The 23760-nt window shown below is 40.0% G+C and overlaps 1 protein-coding gene across 5 annotated transcripts in view; it reads left to right on the forward strand.

Moving 5' to 3' along the window:
• The window catches only part of LOC138763967 (dihydropyrimidine dehydrogenase [NADP(+)]-like), a 1056199-nt gene that overhangs the window by 525591 nt on the left and 506848 nt on the right, over positions 1–23760 (forward strand). For all 5 annotated transcript variants that reach the window (XR_011357924.1, XM_069939063.1, XM_069939065.1 and 2 more), the window contains exons 10-11: positions 5485–5654; positions 9531–9741. Coding sequence is in view for 4 of the 5 variants with exons in the window: in XM_069939063.1 (XP_069795164.1) it covers positions 5485–5654; positions 9531–9741 (381 nt within the window). In the remaining variant the exon portion in view is untranslated. The remainder of the gene's footprint in view (positions 1–5484; positions 5655–9530; positions 9742–23760) is intronic.

Below are 23760 nucleotides of genomic sequence, written 5' to 3' on the forward strand. Positions count from 1 at the left end.
GGTACGAGGTGGCTTAAAGCGAACAGGGTGAAAGTAAATCCGAAGGGTTTCTGCAGTTATGTAAATAGTAAAAAGAGAGTGAAGGATAAAATTGGTCCCTGAGAGAATCAGAGCGAACAACTGTGCGCTGAGCCAAATGAGATGGGGGAGATATTGAACGAGTTCTTCTCTTTGGTATTCACTCGTTAAAAGGATCATGTAGGATAAGAGAAGCAAAAGAGTAATTATGGAAAATGTACAGATTAGGAAAGAGGAGGTGTTGGAATATTTGAGGCATATAAAGGTGGATAAATCTCCGGGTCCTGACAGATTTTGCCCAGGACCTTGAGGGAAGTCAGGGAGGAAATAGCGGAGTCTCTGACAGAGATTTTTCAAAAGTCACTGGGGGTGGGGGGGCGCATGGTACCGCAGGATTGACGTATCACAAACATGGTTCCTCTATTTAAAAAGGGCTCCAGGTGTAGGCCCAGTAATTATAGGCCAGTAGGTTTGACGTTGGTGTTTGGTAAACTAATGGAAAGTATTCTTAGAGATAATATGTGTTAGTATCTAGAGAGGCAGGGACTGATTAGGTCACCCAACAAGGGTTTGTGCAGGGAAGGGCATGTTTGACAAATCTTGTTGAATTTTTGAGGAGATGACTAGGAAGGTTGATTATGGTAGAACAGTAGATGTTGTCTATATGGATTTCAGTAACGCCTTCAATAAGGTTCCAAATGGAAGGTTGGTAAGGAAAGTTCAGGCACTAGGGATTAATGTTGAGATAGTCAGATGGGTTCAACTGTGGCAAGAAGATAGGCACCAAAGAGTCGTGGTGGATAACTGTCTGTCAGGATGGAGGCTGGTAACAAGCGGTGTGCCTCAGGGATCGGTGTTGAGTCCCTTGTTCTTTGTCATTTACATTAATGATTTGGATGATGGAGTGGTAAATTGGGTTAATAAATATGTGGTTGGTACAAAAATAGAGGGTGTTGGTTTTCAGAGACTGCAGAGGGATTTGGACTGCTTAGAACAGTGGGCTGAAAGATGGCAGATGGTGTTTAATCTCGATAAGTGTGAAGTGCTTCATTTGGGAAGAATAATCAAAGGAGGACCTATGCAGTGAAGGGGAGGGCATTGAGGAATGCAGAGGAACAGAGATATCTTGGTATAACGGTTCATCGTTCTTTGAAAGTGGAATCTCATATGGATAGGATGGTAAAGAAGGCTTTTGGTGTGCTGTCCTTTATGAATCAAAGTAGAGAATACAAGGTTTGGGAAGTGATGTTGAGACTATTCAAGGCATTGGTGAGGCTAAGTTGGGAACACTGTGTGCAGTTCTGGCCCCCAAATTATAGGGAGGATATCACTAAGGTAGAGAGGGTGGAGAGAAGATTTACTAAAATGTTGCCTGGATTGCAGTACCTAGAATACAAAGAAAGATTGAGTAGACTGGGTCTTTATTCATTGGAGCGCAGAAGGTTGAGAGGGGACTTGATAGAGGTATTTAAAATTATGAGGGGGATAGATAGAGTAGATGTGAATAGTCTCTTCCCCTTGAGGGTAGGTGGGATTGGAATGAGGGGTCATGAGTTAAGGGGAAAAAGTTTAAGAAGTAACATGAGAGGGAGCCTCTTCACTCAGAGAGTGTTGACTGAATGGAATGACCTTTCGGAAGAGATGGTTGCAGCAAGGTCAATTTTTTAATTAAAAAAAAAGTTGGATAGGTGCATGGATGAGAGGGGATTGGAGGGTTATGGGCAGGGTGCAAGCAAGTGGGTCTAGAGGAGTTCTCTTAAATTGGTACAGACTAGAGGGGCCGAGATGGCCTTTTTCCGTACTATAATTGTTATATGGTTAAATTTGGTCAAAAGAATGCTCCCTACTTCTAGATCCTCCAAGGAGAGGAAACATCCTTTCATCAACTATTATTTCATCCCCTCAGATTCTTGCATATGAGATTATATTAATCTTCTTCTTCTTCTTTGGCTTGGCTTCGCGGACGAAGATTTATGGAGGAGGTAAATGTAAACGTCAGCTGCAGGCTCGTTTGTGGCTGACAAGTCCGATGCGGGACAGGCAGACACGGTTGCAGCGGTTGCAGGGGAAAATTGGTTGGTTGGGGTTGGGTGTTGGGTTTTTCTTCCTTTGCCTTTTGTCAGTGAGGTGGGCTCTGCGGTCTTCTTCAAAGGAGGTTGCTGCCCGCCAAACTGTGAGGCGCCAAGATGCACAGTTTGAGGCGATATCAGCCCACTGGCAGTGGTCAATGTGGCAGGCACCAAGAGATTTCTTTAGGCAATCCTTATACCTTTTCTTTGGTGCACCTCTGTCACGGTGTCCAGTGGAGAGCTCGCCATATAACACGATCTTGGGAAGGCGATGGTCCTCCATTCTGGAGACGTGACCCACCCAACGCAGCTGGATCTTCAGCAGCGTGGACTCGATGCTGTCGACCTCTGCCATCTCGAGTACTTCGACGTTAGGGATGAAAGCGCTCCAATGAATGTTGAGGATGGAGCGGAGACAACGCTGGTGGAAGCGTTCTAGGAGCCGTAGGTGATGAGTATGGGCTCAGCCTTGCCATTAAGCCATCCATTCATCCCAGGAATAACATTGACTTACATCACATGTAATTTAGAGAAAAGCCCATCCTATCCATCGTTGAATTGATGGCCACTTCCATTCCTTCATTGTGGATCTAAGTAATATTTGGCAACTGTAGCTTGACTGTCACAACTAGATTGTCTAATGTCTTTGTGCCAGTCTGAACACTCAAGTTTGTGAAAATGCAGAGTTAGTTTTCTGCCATGTAACCTCTAACTAGTTTTTGAGTATGAATGGAATTTGGGGGGGGTTGGGGGAGTAGGCATGGGGGAGGGTTGCAAAGTACCCCAGCAATTTGTCCTGTGAGTCTGGCCATGTTTGAATGGAACATAAAGCTGCTGTGCTGCCTCAGGACCGCAATTTCCTTCCTACTGCTTGCAGCAGCCCAGACTTCTGGAGACCATACATCAGCATTTGCTGCATTTTTGGTGGTGGCTGAACTGCTTGAGGTCATCCTCCAAATTCAGTTGATATTCAGTCTCCCCTGCTCTCACACTGGAGACATTAGACGGGCTGGAAATGCACACTGGGACATGAAAAGATAACTGGTCAGAAAGCACAGGAATGAATACTGAAGGCAAGGTTTAATATATAGATTTGATTAGGAATGTTTTTTTTGTGGAGCATTTTATTTTTAAACTATTACCAACTAGATGTCAAATTGGAGGATTATTGATGAATGTTCTTTAGCATAATCATTAGCTGCGTTCTTCCTCTCATAACCTGGACAGAAAAGAACTGACAGTGGAGTGCCTCTTCCCATCCTCTGCCTTGTACTCCACTCACTTCCCCGCCATTTCTTCCTCATGCTCGTGACGCTTGTATCTTGTGCACTGATAGAGAAAGTGTGTGGTAGCGAGATCGTGCACCATGTGCCTGCCGGATGTATCGGGGTGCACACCATGCTAATATCTTTTTTTTAAATTTAGACATACAGCAAGGTAAGGGGCCATTTTGGTCCAAGAACCTGTGCCGTCCAATTACACCCAATTGACCTATAACCCCTGGCATGTTTGGGACAGTGGGAGGAAACCAAAGTCACCGGAGGAAACCTACACAGACACAGGGAGAACGCACAAACTCCTGACAGATACTGTGGGATTTGAGCCCCAGTCCTGATCGCTGCACTGTAACAGCGTTGCTCTAACCACTATGTTTACCATGTTGCCCATGGAGCTATGATCTAAGGCATCAGCAGATATCGCTTGTGGTTGCTCAGCTATTGGTGGCTAATATGTACCTTGAACTGTTGCAGCATTAAAGTTTCATACCTGAATCCTTGATACCAGTTAATGATCTGTATGATTTGAAGCCCATTATAATACTCCTGTTGAATGTTGAGAAAATGGATGCCTTCTTCAGACAGAATTGACAAGTTTGGCCTGTAAAGTAATAAGAGTGAACCCAATATCTTATGAGGATGTTTGTAATCATAGCAAAGCCATAACAATGTCAGGTCAAGTGAAATGTAATTAATTCCCTTTGGATAGAAGATCTAAGCAACCTCATGGATGTCAAGATGCTCCCAGAGTGGAAGGAGACAAAAGTATATCAATTTACTGTCATGGTCACCCCTTCCAGTGTGATCTGTGCCCTGCTTTGAGGCTTCAACGTCGATGTTGTAGATAATAGAGTTCATTGAAGGTACCTTGGCATTATTGTTCTCTGGACATCCACATTACAAGTGATTTCTTGCTGCAAAATCTCCTCCCATTCTATTTTGCCCTTTTCAACCACTTTTCATGTACACTGGGTCCATACCCCATTCTCTCCATCATACAGAATTCCTGCAGAATATGTGCTAATGCATCTATGCTCCAGAGAATCCAGATAATGCAGAATCATTCAGAATCATAATGAGTTGTTCAGCTCCGGCAACACAGAAATGCCTCGCATCCCAATTTTTTCGAGAGCTCCAAAAAGCATTGAATGCTCATGCAATAACAGTAAATCCCTTTAGAAATTAGATAGAACTAATCATGGAGTAATTGTTGATCCCTTTAAATCAGTGGTTCCCAACCTTTTACTTTCCACTCACATACCACTTTAAGTATTCCCTGTGGTATAAGTGTTCTGTGATTAGTAAGGGATTGCTTAAGGTGGTATGTGAGTGGGAAGGGAAGGTTGAGAATCTCTGCTCTAGACCCAATTATTACTGAAATATTTTGCTTGAGAAAAATTGTCATTGGCCCATTTCCTTTGGAGTTCTGAAACCATGCACATGACGAGTCAATTTGGAATGATTAAAACAGTGATTTTCAAACTTTTTCTTTCCACACACATACCACTTTAAGCAATCCCTTACTAATCACAGAACACTTATGGCATAGAGAATACTTAAAGTGGTCTGAGAATGGAAAGTAAAAGGTTGGGAAACCACTGCTTTAAATAATATCATCAGGGCTCCTTCCCACTGATGAATACAAGCTTAATAATGTAAGGTAGAAATAAATCATCTGGAACTGCCATTCTCAACCTTTCTTATGGCTATGGCCCTCTCAGAAGTTTGTGCCCACATAGCTGTGGAGCAGACAAGTTTTAGTTTCTTCCATACTTCTCTCCCACCGACTACATAAAAAATATTGATGTTACAAGAGGTGAAAAGAAAAGAAGGCTTTTACTGAAATGTGCCGTTTAGAATGGCTCATTTGGAGCAATGAGGGTGGTGCTGGTGTGAAATCAACATTACTCTCTAATCTGTCCGTTCTGCACAATTCCAGCAGATCTATGCAAAGCACGGGTTAGCGATTGCAATAATAGTTCACCTTGCCCGGGCACAGGTTGGCGATCTTCTTGGATGCCTTTTTAAATCACGAAAGGCTCTCGTGCAGTCTGAAATACAAACAGCAATGACACCAATTTTTTACTCCCTTCTAAAAGAATACCATTGCTTTCTTCCAGGAATGTGTGGCTGTCGGTCGAATCTGCCGTCATTGCGAGGCACAGTTATTGTACTTGGTGCTGGAGACACGGCCTTTGACTGTGCAACATCAGCACTACGCTGTGGAGCTCACCGTGTGTTTGTGGTTTTTAGAAAAGGATTTACCAATATCAGGGCTGTCCCAGAGGAGGTAAAATTCAACAAGCTTTAACACTCAAGATTTAATACAATTGAGGTCACCAGGTGGAGAGAGGATTGTAACCTTGCTCTTTATTAAGTTGTGTGACTCAGTATCTCAAGATCAGCATCAGACAATTTAGTTGCTGTTTGCCTAACAACTCTATTCCAAAATTAATATCTTTACCCTTTTCAACATTTATTAGTTATCACAGGAAGTCTCTACAATATGTAAAGTAGCTTTTTTTATGCAGCTTGTTCGTGCTTTGTCTAATTAGTCAGTATTACTTTTAAATATGCGATTATTCTCTCATTGTGAGTGTCATACGATTTATAGTAATTAACAAGAATAGAACTAGCTAGATGAAGGTAAATTTGATATTTAGAATTGGGGAAAAAAAAACATTTTTTCGCAATGAGGATGAATTCTGTTCCAGTCACTACCTTACTTTGACTTTTTATACCCTTTTTTAAAATTGATTTTTGTAAGGTGGTTTATATAAATGTTGGCCCTGCAACGCTGCTGCCACAGAACAATGAATTTTGTGACTTGTCCACGACAATAAATTTTGATCCTGATTCAAATCATTTACAGTAAATGTTATCTGGATTCAAGCAACTGGCCAAAAGAAAATCGCAGAAAATAAATAGGTAAAATATCCGAAAGTTCAAAATCGGCACACCTTGCCGTTAGTTCACCAATCGTGCAACGTCCAGTCTGAAGCAACTGAAAAATTCACTTATCCACCACCTACCAATCCCCATAGTGCTGGATACCAGGGGTTTTACTGTAGATTAAAGGCAGGGCTTTCTGAGTTCTTTGTTCTAGTTGGTCAGTTCCTCAACGTTCCACCATTGTTTTGGTGGTCTTTCGGTTAGGATCTGGTCTGCTGTGTTCCAGTTTGTCTTTGGGTCTGCTGCCATGACTTGCGAAACACCTTTTACAAAGTCAGCTTTGCAATGAAGTCCCATGGGCGGGCCCCTGATATATGTTGTCCAATGAATTATCAACTCGCAAATATTTCCCAGTTCATTGGAAAGGTTTTTTTTTGTTAGCCATAAACTCAACATCTTTCTTTCCTTTAGATTTTTTTTGGCATGAACTGACTTTAAACATATAACCACTTACAGCACAGAACAGACCAGTTCGGCCCTACTAGTCCAAGCCGTAGCAAATCCCCACCCTCCTAGTCCCACTGACCAGCACCCAGCCCATATCCCTCTAGTTCCCTCCTATCCATGTAACGATCCAGTCTTTCCTTGACTTGCTTATTTAAAACTTAGAAATGGTTTAGTTGCCCTGTCAACTTCTGCCAGTGAAAGTAGATCAAAAACAAGGACAGAATTCTCCAAATAGAAACTGATTAATATTTTATTAAGTGTATGTACTACTTTATTCGATGCTTTTCATGGTATCACTATCTCTCTCCTTGCAGAGTGGAGAAACATTGGGGCTGAATCAATGTTGTTAGTTATTCAGAATATTTTAACAACATTGAAAAATCAATAGCTTTAGCAAAATTGTTATGTTACGAACACTGAACCCCATTTGCCTTGACTATTTCTGCTGTAAAGTGTTATTACACTTTCAGTGATTGGTTTCACTGCCCTCAGAACAGCTCAAGGAAAAACATATTTTTGTATTATGAATCATTTGCTCTTTTGTAAGGGGCACCCTTTTCTGTGGAAGTATACAGGAAGAAGTAATTGCAGCATAATTGAGTGTCATGCTTATAACTCGATGGTTAGGTATATCATGCCTTCGGCAGAGTCCTGGAAAGTGATTGCACTGTTAACTTGTACATTTGTTGCACTTGAATAAAGAGAGCCACAAATGCATAACGTGCATTGAAATTAATGTATTTAAATGGGTAGCATGAAAAGATTTGTGTTGTAGTTCTGCTCTATAGAAAAATTGAATAGTTGGACTAAAGTTTGGCAGTAAACTGCGACCTTTATAATGTATAGTGCTCTAATAGGTTCATCTTAACTACTAATGATAAATTACTTTTATATTGTGGCTAATATTGCCTTCCTTGAAGTAAAAATATGTAATAACTTGCACAATTTATTTATACTTCATTATAAAGTATTGCACATATAAATTGTGGCTTTCTAAAATGCCTTCTTAGCATTTGTAAAGGTTTCTTTAATTATTACAGTTTGATTAGAATTCATTGGGTTAATTTGATAGCCTCTTAAAGATGCCTGGTTCTGTTAACCATCTTGTTTGATCGCAATTTTAATGAGAATATGAGATAAATAGAATGTAGCATATATTTTGTTAAATCAGCATTTATATGAACATAATACAATAATTATTGCTCTAAAGGATGAGTGATTTTTAATACATAAACATCTATTTAACAATTCCAATGAAGAACTTAGAGGAAAAATAGCTTGAGATGTGCTATTTTCAACAACTTTGCATTTTAATCTGATAGGCACTTGATAAGATCCACATTTTTTAAAATTATTTCTGTCCACCCAGTAAGATTTAAACTAAAATGAGTCTCTTGACAGTACTCTTTAAATTTGATTATGGTAAATTTTCATTTATCAACCACAAATCTGACAAATAATCATAAAAGTGGACAATTTCCTTGGATTTTCAATGCTGCAGAAAAGAATAAAGGTACTAATTCTATATAAAAAAATAATGAGCTTGTGTTTCATACTTCCCCTTTTAGGCAATCAAGTTTGATCTGAGAGATTAAAACACTCTTACAGAATTCCATATTTGTGTACAATTCAATTCTAAGCACGAGATCTGCAAAATGCTCTGGATTTTCTGGTCAGTTGTGTGACTGGAAGAACATTGCCCACAAGGAGGATATATCCTTCAGACCATATGGAACTAAATGGATCTTTACTCTTTGGGATCTTTTTTCTCTCTGTGAGAGTGTATAGACATCCTCTAAGAATTTTTTAATTGGTCATTGAAGATAATCAAATCCATACATTTTATCAGGAACAAAACATAGTTCATAAACGCTGTTTGCACAGTCCGGTGACCAGCTGCTAGTGCAGGAGACCCCTTCTTTCCATTATCAGCCAATCTGATTAGTCATGGCAGAGAGAGTTTGTATTGAACTTTGGGGCCACTTTACATCAGCAAACTAGCTCTGAAAAATTGACCATACTCCTAGACGTTGCAGTGACCAATTTGTACAACTGTGAAAGTACTATTGCACGGGCTTGTGAGACAGATTTCAGAGCTGCAGCAATTTGCAAAGCAACTTGGATTCCACTGCTTCACATCGCACTATAATGGTCAGCTAGAAACTCGGGCCTCAAAGATTCATGAAAGCAATCGAAGAAAGAATTTGGATTGCTCAATTGGAAGCTTCATTGTCACAGTTACAATGCAAGCAATTCCAGAGGAACTATTCCACAGCACCAAATAAGGATTTCAATTCCTCATTCTAAAATAGTGAAGCAAAATGAAAATATTTTGATGGAAGATCCCAATGCAAAAGCAAAACTGAAAGACTATACAATTTTAAAATACAATTTGTTATCAAACACAATCAATTTTGGTGAAGTTAGTTTCTATCTTGTTATGAAAATGCCTTTCCTTTTTTCAGATAGAGTGTTTTTTGGATGCAGTGTACATACGCAAACACTAAAGGGCGAACGTGGAAGTTTATCCTGTTGAGTTTCCATCACACTAACATCTTATCATTGATAAGACTATTTCCTAAAAACAGTCAATGCTGAGAAAGCCAGAGACAACAGGAAGATTAATAATCAGTTCCAGATAATTAAATAACATTTCAGCTCTTCACTATCTAGAATTTATAATGCATCACACATTATTATTATAATGAAGGTCATAGTTGTCCAGAGTTTATCAATGTTGTTTTTCTATCTTATAATTACCTATTAGGTGGAACTGGCAAAACAAGAGAAATGCGAGTTTTTGCCTTTCATGTCACCAAGAAGAATTATTCTGAAAGGTCAGCGGATTTCTGCAATTGAGTTTGTTCATACAGAACAGAATGAAGCTGGGGACTGGATTGAAGATGAGGACCAAATTATTCACTTCAAAGCAAATTTTGTCATCAGTGCTTTTGGCTCCATTCTCATTAATTCTTCAGGTAAGTAATTACAAACTGCTACAGTTTATCTAAATTTATATTAGAAGGGTAACGTAGTTGATATGGCAGTTAGCGTAACACTATTACATCACCGGTGACCTGGGTTTGAATCCAACGAAGTCTGAAAGGAGTTTCTACATTCTGCCCATGTCTGCATGGGTTTCCTCTGGGTGCTCCAGTTTCCTCCCACCCTCCTAAAATTTACAGGGCTTGTAGGTTCATTGGTGTATTTGGGTGGCACAGGTTCGTGGGCCGGAAGGATCTGTTACCATGCTGTGTCTCTCAATTAAATTAAATTAAATTAAACTTAAAAAAATTATGATCATTAAGATCCAAAACTTAATTCTGAAGCCTTAATCTTTTTCCCTTTTGATATATTGTTAGCTTGAGACCCCGTGCACAATTAATAGAACCGTTGTTTCTTCCTGACTATCTGAATCTCCATCTTTGAATTTACTGATTGAAAATGACTTGACCACTGTTGAAATAAAAAGTTAAATTGGTGGGATCATTCAGTTGGTCAGCAGTGTGGGGGAAGAGAAACAAAATTAATTTTACAGACCAGTGACCTTCCATCAAACCATTTCCTCTGGAAATATATTTGCATAGGCAAAACATCTAATTCTTAAATGTGACAACACAAGCCATATATGATACAATAAAATCTTATTTCTAACCCTCCCGCATTGGATTCAGTGTTGTTCAGCTGAAGAGAAAGGATCTGCAAATGGGCACTATATAATTGCCACTCGTTCAAAGTTTCTGCAATAGCTTCAGATCATTTAAGGTGCAGAATCTTTTAGTAACAAAAGAATAAATAGGTGTAAAACAACAAAAGTGAATGAAGCTTCCAAACTGCTCCATTCATAAACTTACTGCTTGGAAACTTTGTTGTATTTGCTTGGCATCTTACATGTATCACAATAACTGCATTTTAATATTTAATTTTAAAATAAAAGGTAAAAGGCCCTTTTGGCCCAGGAGCACGTGTTATCCAAATACACCAATTAACCTCTACACCCCGTCCATTCTTTGAGGATGAGAAGAAACTGGAGCGTGCAGATCAAGCCCATGTTGTCATGGAGAGAACATGCAAAATCCTTACAGCACCGGATTCAAACCCAGGACATAAGTGCTGTAATAGGGTTGTACTAACCATTACACTAACTGCTTTAATTGAAGGGAAAATAATAAAAAGCAACCATAATTTTTTGTAGTGTTGGATAAAATACATATCTTTCATTAAAATCAAATAATTTTGTGATCTCAGCTGTACACACTATCATACTGTCCAATTTATTTCCTCTTGTAGGAATACAGATGACATTCCTTGCAATGTTACCTTGCATATCAGGCTCAAATTATCTCTCTTGCAGAAGTCCTTCATTTCCACACTTTGTAGTGCATTCTGGAGCTATCTTATCTACCAAAGTTTAAGATTAATAAAAAGTAGTAAAATCTTTAGAATTCTTATAAAAATGAGTTCTAAAGTGTTGTTTGGAGGATTTAATGAGAAAGTGCTTAGTGTGGTTTTCTGAATGATCTTCTGAGTGATTGGGCAGCATACCATGTGAATTGCTGTTCACAACATTTTGTTTTAACTGAAGCTCTGCTTATCTTTATTTGCCAGATTTCTCTAATGGGTGATGTTAAAAAGTGCCTGATCCATGATTGGATAACAGGCAATAATAAATTTACAACAATGTGGTAGATCAGTGTAATAACATCATCGAAATTGTGCAACTGCGCCAAAAATCACAATATATAAGGGTACATACAGTCAATGCTCTTAAACAATGACTATTAACCTCTACCTTAGAGCTTATGTCATTTATATTTCAGTAGTCCCTAATCATAGACGTAAATCACGACATCTTGGGAGTTTAAGATGATAAAAGGTATCAAATTGCAGTCAAATCATCTGTACACTGTCAAAAAAAACATTAATGAGCAGCTAAAGCTAGAATTACAGAGAGTTCTGAAATTGGTTAAACATCACAGCCATTAAACTATTTATTGAAGCATTACTGATATACAGAAGCTAATGAGCATCTCTGCTGTTTAAACAAGTGCAAACTGAACACACATTACACGGATGCATAATTAGTTATGGTGCATTGTATTGATAAGAATTTTAATATTTTTATCTGCTTAAAATGTTATCACCATACCAAAACACAGATAATTGTTACTTCAAAGTATCTCTTATAACTGGTGGAATTGAAGCCCAAGGTTTTCTTTCATTTTTCCCACAGAGTTCCACTCCCCCTCTCTTGCTTACTATCATGAATCCTTGGATGGAGAGATTATAATTTTAAATTTAAATGTTAAATTTAGACACACGGGCCCTTTTATCCTATGAGCCCGCACCGCCCAATTACACCCAATTGACCTGCAACCCCTCCCCCCCCGGTACGATTTGAAGGGTGGGAGGAAACCAGAGTACCCATAGGAAGCGCATGCAGACATGGAGAACGTACAAACTCCTCACAGACAGCGCTGGATTAGAATCTCAGTTACTGGTACTGAAACCGTGTTATCACCACCTACGAAAACCATACCACCCAACTAGAAAGCTGCATATTCCACGAGAGGTCTATTGTAAGTGTAATTCTTGTAACAGTTTGATAGGAGCATGGTGCTAACAATATGTTTACAGCACAATGATAGCTACACCTTAAGAAGTGCGCGTAAGGCACATAAACGATAAACCAAAATTAGGTCAATTGAATATGGAAATGTTGCTTGGCACTTTATTGACAGCTTCCAATAAGAGCATCTCGTTCACTGGGGTGAGAATCCCTGCACAGCAGAATGCAAATGAATTAAATCTTCAGAGGAAGGATATTAGCTGAGAAATATCAGCCTTATTCCAGAATCTGGTGAAAGGCAGGGTTGATGAAGAAAATGTTTAAGTGCTTCTTCACCTTGAAAATTAAGTTTTATACAGCTACAAAGAAGGTCTCGGAGTCAGAGCTTGCTTACCTTTTGTTCACAGTTCCATAGGGATATTTGGGCTTCCTGCTGCTTAAAGCCCATATTGTTCAAAACCAGATGTCAGGAGAAAGCTGGAGATCAGATACCACTGCATGTAGCCCATTCAGTGCTGAACTCTTGAATGAGTACAGGAAATGAGGCACTAATGCGCTGAGCAGAAGCAGTGCATGCGCTTCATATCTGAAACAGAAATGCTGGAACTGTTCAGCAGGTCAGTCTGCATCTGTGGGAAGGGAATTAGAGTAGGCATTTCAGGTCAGAGACCCTTCATCAGAACGGGTCCTGATTTGCACTCAACAACTGCTTTCTCAGGTACAAGAATTTCAGGCTTGTTTATTTGAAGCTGCAAAAAGTCGTTATTTTATTCATGAGTTAAGCAGCATCTGTCAAGGCAAAGGGCTGGTTGATATATTGCATTGAGACCCTGCATCAGGACAAAGTCAAACATCCCTCTGCCTCCACAGATTCTGCTTAACTTCCTGAGTCCATCTTACAGTTTGTTTTTATTGCTCCCGATTTCAGTATCAGTAGTCTCATATATATCTCCAAGTCATTTTATTATTTAGTTATATATAATTTATTTGCTTCTATTTTAAGATGTTTTAAATAATCCTTTTTATTATTTTAAAAAATAAATCCACATTAACTGTTTCGACCTCGACCAAATGCAATAGAAATTCATCAAGACAACGGTATCTTCAAAACAATAATTTTTATCAGTAACCATTAATAATATAACATTCCTTAACTAACCTAAAACCTAACTCTAACTTAACCCCACTATGCGCAAAATGTGTGTGTGTGTGTGTGTGATTACACTTTAGGCTCGATTGTAAAAATTATTAATTTTTAACGTTCATTCAGTTTTGTGTTAAAATTCACATTCTTTAAATTGTTGCTCATGTAATTATGGAGTAGGTGTGAGACATCAAACTTCTCAAAAGTCACAAGATTCTTGTAGAGTTGTTTTCAGAAATTGTTCTCTCTCTCTCTCTCTCTCTCTCTCTCCCTCCCTCCCTCCCTCCCAACCATAATGTCACTGCACTTCTGCCTTCCTCCTTTGACAAAAAGAACACAATCAGTTCTTTCCTCACATAATGTAACTATTCAGGTGTTTCATGGAGCAATATTAAACATGTTTTTCTGAAATATCTTTATCACATGATATCACCACTCTCTTTGCTGGCCAATGAATCAAAAGTCCTCTTTGTGTACACAGGTGCTTCTCCTTAGCAAACAGCATTGCGTTCAACATTTCAATGTACAATACTTCAGGTTTTATAGCTGTTTACACAGCTTCAACCAACAGTTGTTTAGCAGACATTTTGACTTTCAAAATGGTTTCTGTGTTTTAGGGCCTGGGTCTCTGGGTGTGTCCCTGTCCATCCATAAAGCCTTTCCTAAACACACAAACACACACACACACACACACACACACACACACACACACACACACACACACACACATATATAAATATGAATAAATTTCTAACCAAAGATTAATAATAACACAATTCTGTCACATCAATACATTTAAAACTTCTTTTGCAGAGGCATTAGAAACAGTTCCAAGATCCTTTTATACTGCCAAAAGCTATGAGATCATTCTAAGTGTGGATTCCCAGGTCTGTCTGGATCCATTCCATCTCCATGGTCATTTCTCAGATGCAGAGAATCAGTTGGGATAAATTTATACATCCAGGTTAGTGAGAACAGGGACTATGGGAATGTATGATCCAACTCACTGCGCTTGGTCTACCAGCATTTAGATGATTGTCAGTTTCATTATCAGGTTTGAAGAGGAAAAGCTAGCATATAATTCAAGGAGTTCTTGGCAATACTAAAACATAAACCATCTGAACTCTGGTTACCCTTCACCACTCCACCCATCCCAAATCCATGTCCAACTTTCCCATCCAGTTTCATTGGAGACAGGGTAATTACTGGGGATGGCCAAACAACTCACACCCATGAGATGGAGTATCCCCTCAACCATAAATGAGCCTCATTTTTAACCATCATTTTAAACTTGATTTCAAAAGGACTGAAAGGAAGTTTAGGACTTTTAGATACCTACTTCAACTATCAGACACTCTTCTGATCTCTCCCCTCCTTGTTCCTCATAATATCCAGGCCTGACTTTCTCTATGAAGCCTAAAGTCTGGCCTATTATCTGCCTTGTATCTTACCTTAGACTGTTGCCTATCGTAGTTGAGCCATCCAATTTCCATCCCACATTAGTAACGGATCTGACAGGATAGATCAAGGAAAGTTATTTTCAGTGGTGAGGCAGCAAGGAACTGTGATAAAAAAATGATCAGAGACAACATCAGGAAGCAACATTTCACACAGGGTGCAGTGGAAAATTGGAAGTCTCTAAACAGCAATGGAAGGCAGATTAAAAATTTTAAACTTGGAGTCTGATCATATTTTGCGTAAAGGGATTTTCATGCAAGCCCATAAGAGAGAATGGCCCTCTCCTCTTTCCTACTTCTTGCTTTCCCGGTGAAAATTGATAGTAAATTTGAACACACGGATACTCAGGATTATAAAATGGAAAGCTGCAAGATAAGGATTTTTTTAAAGGCTCCAAAGGTCAAAATGCAAAAGGAATTATTTACTTACATGACGTGGGGAATCCTCAACATCCATTGGAGCGCTTACATCCCTAATGTCGAAGTACTCGAGATGGCAGAGGTCGACAGCATCGAGTCCACGCTGCTGAAGATCCAGCTGCGCTGGATGGGTCACGTCTCCAGAATGGAGGACCATCGCCTTCCCAATATCGTGTTATATGGCGAGCTCTCCACTGGCCACCGTGACAGAGGTGCACCAAAGAAAAGGTACAAGGACTGCCTAAAGAAATCTCTTGGTGCCTGCCACATTGACCACCGCCAGTGGGCTGATAACGCCTCAAACAGTGCATCTTGGTGCTTCACAGTTTGGCGGGCAGCAACCTCCTTTGAAGAAGACCGCAGAGCCCACCTCACTGACAAAAGGCAAAGGAGGAAAAACCCAACACCCAACCCCAACCAACCATTTTTCCCCTGCAGCCGCTGCAACCGTGTCTGCCTGTCCCGCATCGGACTTGTCAGCCACAAACGAGCCTGCAGCTGACGTGGACTTTTTACCCCCTCCATAAATCTTCGTCCGCGAAGCCAAGCCAAAGATTTTATACTGTTAAAATTAACATTAAAATTTTGTTTGATTGAGGCCTAATTACACAGCACATTCATCAACAGTGAACAAATGGACTTATGATCAACACCTAGTTGTGTATTACCTAATCTTCTTTTGTTCTGACTTTGAAAGGATTAGAGCGACACCTGAATGAAAGACATGAATATCCAGTTCAGATCACAAGAGGGTACTGTTGTTACACTTGTGGGTTACTCTAACATATAACTAGATGTGGAATATATCCAAATGATGCCCTCTTAAATGATGGATGTTCAGACCACTTAGCCAGACACCAAACCTGCTGCATCTAAGAGAATACCTAAGGCCAAAAGTATGCAACAATACTCCTGAGTAAGGACACATAGCAAGGGAGAAGGAAACACATAATATTCCGACACCAAAAGAAAGAACAAAGGAATTTGTTGTGAACAATAAACAATTCTTGTACTAAATAGAACTTTATTATTTATTTTCAGCAAATCCCACAGTTCTAAAAGTATCAAATGTGCATGCAGTATTTTTGGTCAAGCATTTCTATGGACAAGTTGCATTGGTTAGCACCATATGAATTCTTGCAAAATCAAGATACCAGGTGCTGCAGACAATAATTTAAGATTTGCAAAGGCTTTAACTGAGCTATGCCAACTAATCATTTGCTGAAGGACATTTTCAGTAAGGCATCCCATTCTGCAGTTTGTGATTACTTAGGACATGCGCACATATTACCTATAAATCTGCTTGATGATGCTTTGTACCATTCATGCAGCTTTAGATTAAGCAGTTTGAAAGTCATTAAAGCTTGTAAATTCCCATTAGGTGATTGGTGTATCTGCTAATTCTATCTTCCTTCTTCTTATCTGGATCCCAGCATCTTCACCAGTTATGTTATTAGAGTATCAGATTTGTAGTTACCTGATCCCATACTTAGTGGTCTTTTATGTAATGATGTGACATTTATCCATTCATTTTTAAAGGGTCAACAATCCTCTTTACTTCTCTTTGTAAATGTTGTATTAGTATTTAGTAATTACTTTTGTCTCCTGCAAAGTATCTTACTCCGGATTAGAGTCCTATTTAATTCTGCACTCATCTAAGCGTTATTTTTTTTAGCTGTTGGCATTTTTGTCGATTGTGATTATTTATCACATAGCTGAAGCTTTTGCCTTTATGAATGGATTCTGAGTCAGAACTCTGAATGTTTTAATTCAAAACTTCTCTGTTGAATATCAGCCTCCCCGTGGATATCAAAAAATGCAGTTCCTACTTAGTAATATTTTTTTCAAATGATATTAAATGTTGTTCTAGACTGGTTAGTTTACTAACTTTGAGAACTGAGGATATTTAAGAGAGCTGAGAATTTGGGGCAGCACGGTCAGTGTAGCGGTTAGCACAACCCGATTACAGTGCCAGCGACCTGGATTTGAATCTGGCATTGTCTGCCAAGAGTTTTTATGTTCTGCCTGTGCCTACGTGGGTTTCTCTGGGTGCTGCAGTTTCCTACCATCCTTCAAAATGTAGGGGGATTGTAGGTTAATTGGTGTATTTGGGGGGCATGGCCTTAGAAACATAGAAGATAGGAGCAGGAGTAGGTCATTCGACCCTTCAAGCCTGCTCCACCATTCAACGAGATCATGGCTGATCTTAAAGTTCAATACCCCGTCCCCGCCTTCTCTCCGTAACCTATAATACCCTTATACTGAGGAAATAGATCTAATTCCCTCTTAAATATATTTAATGAACCTGCCTCTACTGCCCTCTGTGGCAATGAATTCCACAGATTCACCACCCTCTGGGTAAAGAAATTCCTCCTCATCTCAGTCCTAAATGGTTTGCCTATTATCCTCAAACCATGGCCCCGGGTTCTGGATTTTCCCATCACTGGAAACATCCCATCTGCATCCATTCTGTCCAGTCCTGCCAGAATTTTATAGGTCTCTATGAGATCCCCTCTCAATCTTTTAAACTCCAGCGAGTACAATCCCAATTTGTGCAATCTTTCCTCATAAGTCATTCCTGCCATTCCAGATATCAGCCTGGTGAATCGCCTCTGCATTCCCTCCATTGCAAGAACATCCTTCCTTAGATCAGGTGACCAAAACTGCACACAATACTCCAGGTGGGGTCTCATCAAGGCCCTGTACAGCTGCAGTAAGGTATCCTTGTTCCTATACTCAAACCCTCTTGATATGAAGGCCAACATACCATTTGCCTTTTTAACCGCCTGCTGTACCTGCATGCTCGCCTTCAGAGACTGGTGTACAAGTACCCCTAGGTCTCTCTGCACTTCCCCATCTCTTAATCTATTGCCATTCAAATAGTAATCTGCCCTCCGGTTTGTATTACCAAAGTGGATAACCTCACATTTATCCACATTGTAGTGCATTTGCCATGTATCTGCCCAGTCCCTCAATTTATTCAAATCACACTGGAGCTTCCTGACCCCCTCTTCCGTGCACACAACCTCTCCTAGCTTAGTGTCATCTGCAAATTTGGAGATATTACATCCAATCCCCTCATCCAGATCATTAATGTAAATTGTGAACAGCTGGGGTCCCAGTACAGATCACTGTGGCACCCCACTGGTCACCGCCTGCCACTCAGAAAACGAGCCATTTATCCCAACTCTCTGTTTTCTACCTGCCAGCCAGTTCTCAATCCACATCAATACTTTGCCCCCAATCCCATGAGCCTTGATTTTGGAAGCCAGTCGTTTATGCGGGACCTTATCGAAGGCCTTTTGGAAGTCCAGGTACACCACATCCACTGGTTCTCCCCCATCTATTTTACCTGTCATCATCTCAAAGAATTTCAATAGATTTGTCAAGCACGATTTACCTTTTGTAAATCCATGTTGACTTTCTCTGATCCCTTCTCTGCTAGTCATATGCTCCGCTATTACATTCTTAATAATGGATTCCATCATTTTACCCACTACTGATGTAAGGCTCACCGGCTTATAATTCCCCGCTTTTTTAAATAGTGGGGTAACATTAGCCACCCTCCAATCCATGGGTACTGACCCTGAGTCTATCGAGTTGTGGGCAGACAGGCCTGTTACCAAGATTTAATGCCTAAACATTAAAATGGAATTGAAAGAACATCATTCTTTTTGGGTCATTGATTGACTTTTGAGTAGAACTGGTTCTTTTGTTGGAGCCTCCAATAAGCATCATATAAAAATAGAATCATTTCCCAACTTGTGCACCCACCCTTTTATTCCAGTATCCACTGACATCACTAGAGAGGTGTGTGTGGAAGGGAGGAGGGGGAGGGACTGCACCTGGTGACACCATCAGAGGGCATGAGACCAAAAATGACTGTCTGTAAAACTTTTGTGCGGTGTTTCTGCAGAAAAGTATTATTCTTTTTCTAAAAATATCTCTGTAGTTAGTTATAACAACAAAAACATTTTTTCGTAAGCCCAGCTTACGTATCAATATACCTACAAGGTTAAAACTCGAATTATGCTTGCGGATTTCATTTTTGTAGCTGTATCCCACCATACAAATTGAATGATACAACATACATCTCCATTGCACGTGGCTCCTGTTTCACCTCTTTCATTTTGTTTTGTAGATATTTAACTAACCATTACTCTCTTAATTATATCTATTTAACTTGCTTCCCATCATAGGAACATAGGAAGTAGGAACAGGAGTAGGCCCAAAATGGCCCATCAAGCCTGCTCCGCCATTCAATACGATCATGGCTGATCTAATTTATGACCTAACTCCACCTACCTTCCTTCTCCCCATATCCCCTAATTCCTCTATCATGTAAAAATTTATCTAACCGAAAAAGTGAGAGAAAAATTTTAATCGAATGTGGACTTGGAAAAGCTGTGACTCTAAATATGGTCTCTAGATTTGTTATGGATTTTTTATAATTTAGTCATATGCCTGTGCTGCTCTATTACACCCAATTAATCTACAACCCCCGTATGTTTTGAAGGGTGGGAGAAGACCAGGGCCCCTGGGGGAAAACTTCTGCAGACACAAGACGAACGAGCTTGCAGACAGCGCGGGATTTGAACCCCGGTCCCGATCACTCTCACTGTAACAGTGTGGCGTTCACCACTATGCTGGCTGCCGCTCACAAATGAAAGTCCAAGTGGCAATATAGTGGGTAGAATTTATATCAGAGAGTAATAAAAATGTTCCCTTTATATTAGTTTTTTAAAGTTAAAATCCAACAGTGTGCAATGTGGGAAAATGACAAGTTTAAGAAAGGTTGGTACTATTTCAAGCAGAGATGTGAAAATTAAGTTGCTTGACTCAGAAATGACCCATTGCCAAAGGACACAAAAACCTGAACATAATGAAAGGTTTCTCATTAATAAAAATGGAAAAAGCAAAATGATATGCCTGTGAATATAGACCATTCAATAAAAATGTCCACTCAAGTTACTCATTCTAAGTAGATTATTATTCAAACCATATTTGGAGCATGGTGTGCAATTTCATTACTGTATCTGTAAAAAGAGATTTATAATCTGGAGACCATTCAAACAACAATGAGATAATTTCAGATAGAATTAGAGGGGCTGTCAGATCTGAATGTTTTATGGGAGAAAGATGATAAAGGGAGACAGGTATTTAAAATGCCAAAGGAGAACATAATGCAAATAGAAGAATTTATTTCCCGCACAATGAACTGAGAGAGTGATTTGTTTATTCATACATGTCTGGTAAGGCCAGCATTTAATGTACCTTACTGATTGCACTGATAATATAGTTCTTGAACTGCTGTGTCCCTTATGGTAAAAGTGCTTCCACATTGGTCAAGTCAATTCAAATCAAGTTTACTGACACCTGATTGCACAAGTACCATCCGACAAAACAGCATTCTCTGGTCCTCAGTGCAAAACATGCAGACACACAACCAGGCATAACATAAATGCAGACAATCCAAAATATTTGCAGGACAGGTACTCCTGAATAAATAAATATTGTCTGGCAATTATGAGGGTCTCGGATGGTCAATGCGAGCAGTTCCTTTGATCGTTTGGTATTCTCACTGCCTGTGGGAAGAAGCTGTTTCTCAGCCTGGTGGTTCTGTCTTTGACACTCCTGTATCTCTTTCCTGAAGGGAGCACCTGCTTTAGACAATGATCAGGGTAGATCACGACGATCAAGGTGGGGGGGGGGGGGGGGGAGTGGAGACCCCAGGTTTCATCTCTGTCACTGTTATGGTCCTGTGGATTGGCCTCCAATTCATTTCTCAGCAACAACCATTTCAGACTGTGATGCAGCCGGCCAGGACTCAATAGTGCTCCAGTAGAAGGTTGATATAATGGTGACCGGTAACCTTGCCCACTTCAGTCTTCTCAGGAAGTGCAGTCGCTATGGTACCTTCCTGACCAGTGGAGAGATGTTGTTTTAGATTACTGTTAGAGAAGGAATTTCAGGATTTTGGGCCATAGATTGAGAGAAAGTCACAGATTTATACAGCATAGAAACAGATCCTTCAAACCCACACAGACATTTTGCTCAGAATGGTCCAAGCAATATAAATTAATTCTATTGCCTGTGTTTAGCTAATATCCCTCTAAAAAAAATTCCTACCCCTGTACCTGTCCAAATGTTATTTAAAATCTTCGTCCGCGAAGCCAAGCCAAAGAAGAAGAATTGCATCTGCCTCCATGATCCCATCTGGCAGCTCATTTAATGTACCCACCACCCTCTGTGTGATAAACACCCCTCAAATCCCATTTTAATCTTTCTCTGTAAGATAATAAGAACATGACAAAGGAGCAGAAATAGGCGATTCAGCCCATCGAGCCTGCCCCACCATTTTCCCACTCAGCCCCACTGCTTGGCCTTCTCCCCATAATCTTTGATGCCCAGGCTAATCAAGAACTTAGCAAAATCTGCCTTAAATACATCCAATGACTTGGCCTCCACAATTGCCTGTGGCAACAAATTTCACAAATTCACTACCCTCTAGCCAAAGAAATTCCTCCATATCCTGTTCTAAGTGAACAATCTTGAAGTTGTGCTGTCTAGTATCTCCTACCATGGAAACGATCTTTCTACATTGACCCTGACCATGCCTTTCAACATTCTGTGAAAGGACTGGATGGGTTAGAGTTTGTGAAATGTGTGCAAGATAGTTTTTTACAACAGTATGTAGAGGTGCCGACCAGAGAAGGAGCAGTGTTAGATCTACTGTTGGCAAATAGGATGGGTCAAGTGACGGAAGTTAGTGTTGGCGAGCACTTCGGGTCCAGTGATCATAATGCCATCAGCTTCAATGTCATTATGGAAAGAGAGAAATCAGGGCCAAGGATTGAGGTTTTTGATTGGGGAAAAGCTAGATTTGAGGAGATGCGAAAGGACTTGCAGGGTGTGCATTGGGACAATTTGTTTTATGGGCAGGATGTAGTAGAGAGATGGAAGTCTTTTAAAGATCAGATTTTGAGAGTGCAAAAGCTTTATGTTCCTGTTAGGTTAAAAGGAGGGGCAAAAGGTTTCAGAGAGCCGTGGTTTTCAAGGAATATTGGAAACTTGGTTCGAAGAAAAAGGGAGGCGTACATTAGATATAAGAAGCATGGAGTTAAGGAGATGTTTGAAAGATACATTGAATGTAAGAGGAATCTTAAGAGAGGAATTAGGAAAGCTAAAAGAAGGTAAGAGGAAACTATGGCAAGCAGGGTGAAAACTAATCCAAAAGAGTTCTACAAATATGTTAATGGTAAGAGGAAAGCTAGAGACAAAATTGGTCCCTTAGAAAATCAGAGCAGAAAACTGTGGGTGGAGCCTAGAGAAATGGGGGAGATATTGAACAGTTTCTTTTCTTCGGTATTCACTAAGGAGAAGGGTATTGGGAGATGTGAGATAAAAAAAGCAAATTGGGTAAATATGGGGAATATAGAGATTACAAAAGGTGTAGTTTTAAGGCTTTTGAAGAATATAAAGGTGGATAAGTCTCCGGGACCAGACGGGATCTTCCCCAGGACATTGAGAGAAGTGAGGGAGGAAATAGCCGAGGCTCTGGCGGTAATTTTCCAAATGTCATTAGATATGGGGATAGTGCCGGAGGATTGGCGCATTGCGCATGTGGTTCCGTTATTTAAAAAGGGTTCAAGGAGGAAGCCTGGCAACTATCGGCCTGTAAGTTTGACGTCTGTGGTAGGTAAATTAATGGAGAAAATTCTTAGAGATAGTACTTATAAACATCTGGATAGACAGGATCTGATCAGGAGCACTCAACATGGATTTGTGGGAGGAAGGTCATGTTTGACCAATCTGATTGAAATTTTTTGAAGAGGTGACTAGGAATGTGGATGAGGGTAGCGCAGTGGATGTTGTCTATATGGACTTCAGTAAGGCCTTTGGTAAGGTACCACATGGAAGGTTAGTTAGGAAGGTGCAGTCTTTAGGTATAAATTTTAAGATAGTCAAATGGATTGAACATTGGCTGAAAGGGAGAGGCCAGAGAGTGGTAGTGGATAATTGTCTGTCAGGTTGGAGGCCGGTGACCAGTGGTGTGCCTCAAGGATCTGTATTGGGCCCATTGTTGTTCGTTATATACATTATGATCTAGATGATGGGGTGGTGAATTGGATTAGTAAATATGCAGACGATACTAAGATAGGTGGAATAGTGGATAATGAAGAAGGTTTTCAAGGATTGCAGAGGGATTTGGGCTGCTTAGAAAAGTGGGCTGAAAAATGGCAGATGGAATTTAATGCTGATAAGTGTGAGGTGCTTCATTTTGGTAAGAAGAATCAGAATAGGACATACGTGGTAAATGGGAGAGCATTGAGGAATACATAAGAGCAGAAAGATTTAGGAGTAACGGTACATCGTTCCCTGAAGGTAGAAACTCACATGAATAGGG

This window comes from Narcine bancroftii, chromosome 5 (genome assembly GCF_036971445.1).
Source record: "Narcine bancroftii isolate sNarBan1 chromosome 5, sNarBan1.hap1, whole genome shotgun sequence".
Classification (NCBI taxonomy): domain Eukaryota; kingdom Metazoa; phylum Chordata; class Chondrichthyes; order Torpediniformes; family Narcinidae; genus Narcine; species Narcine bancroftii.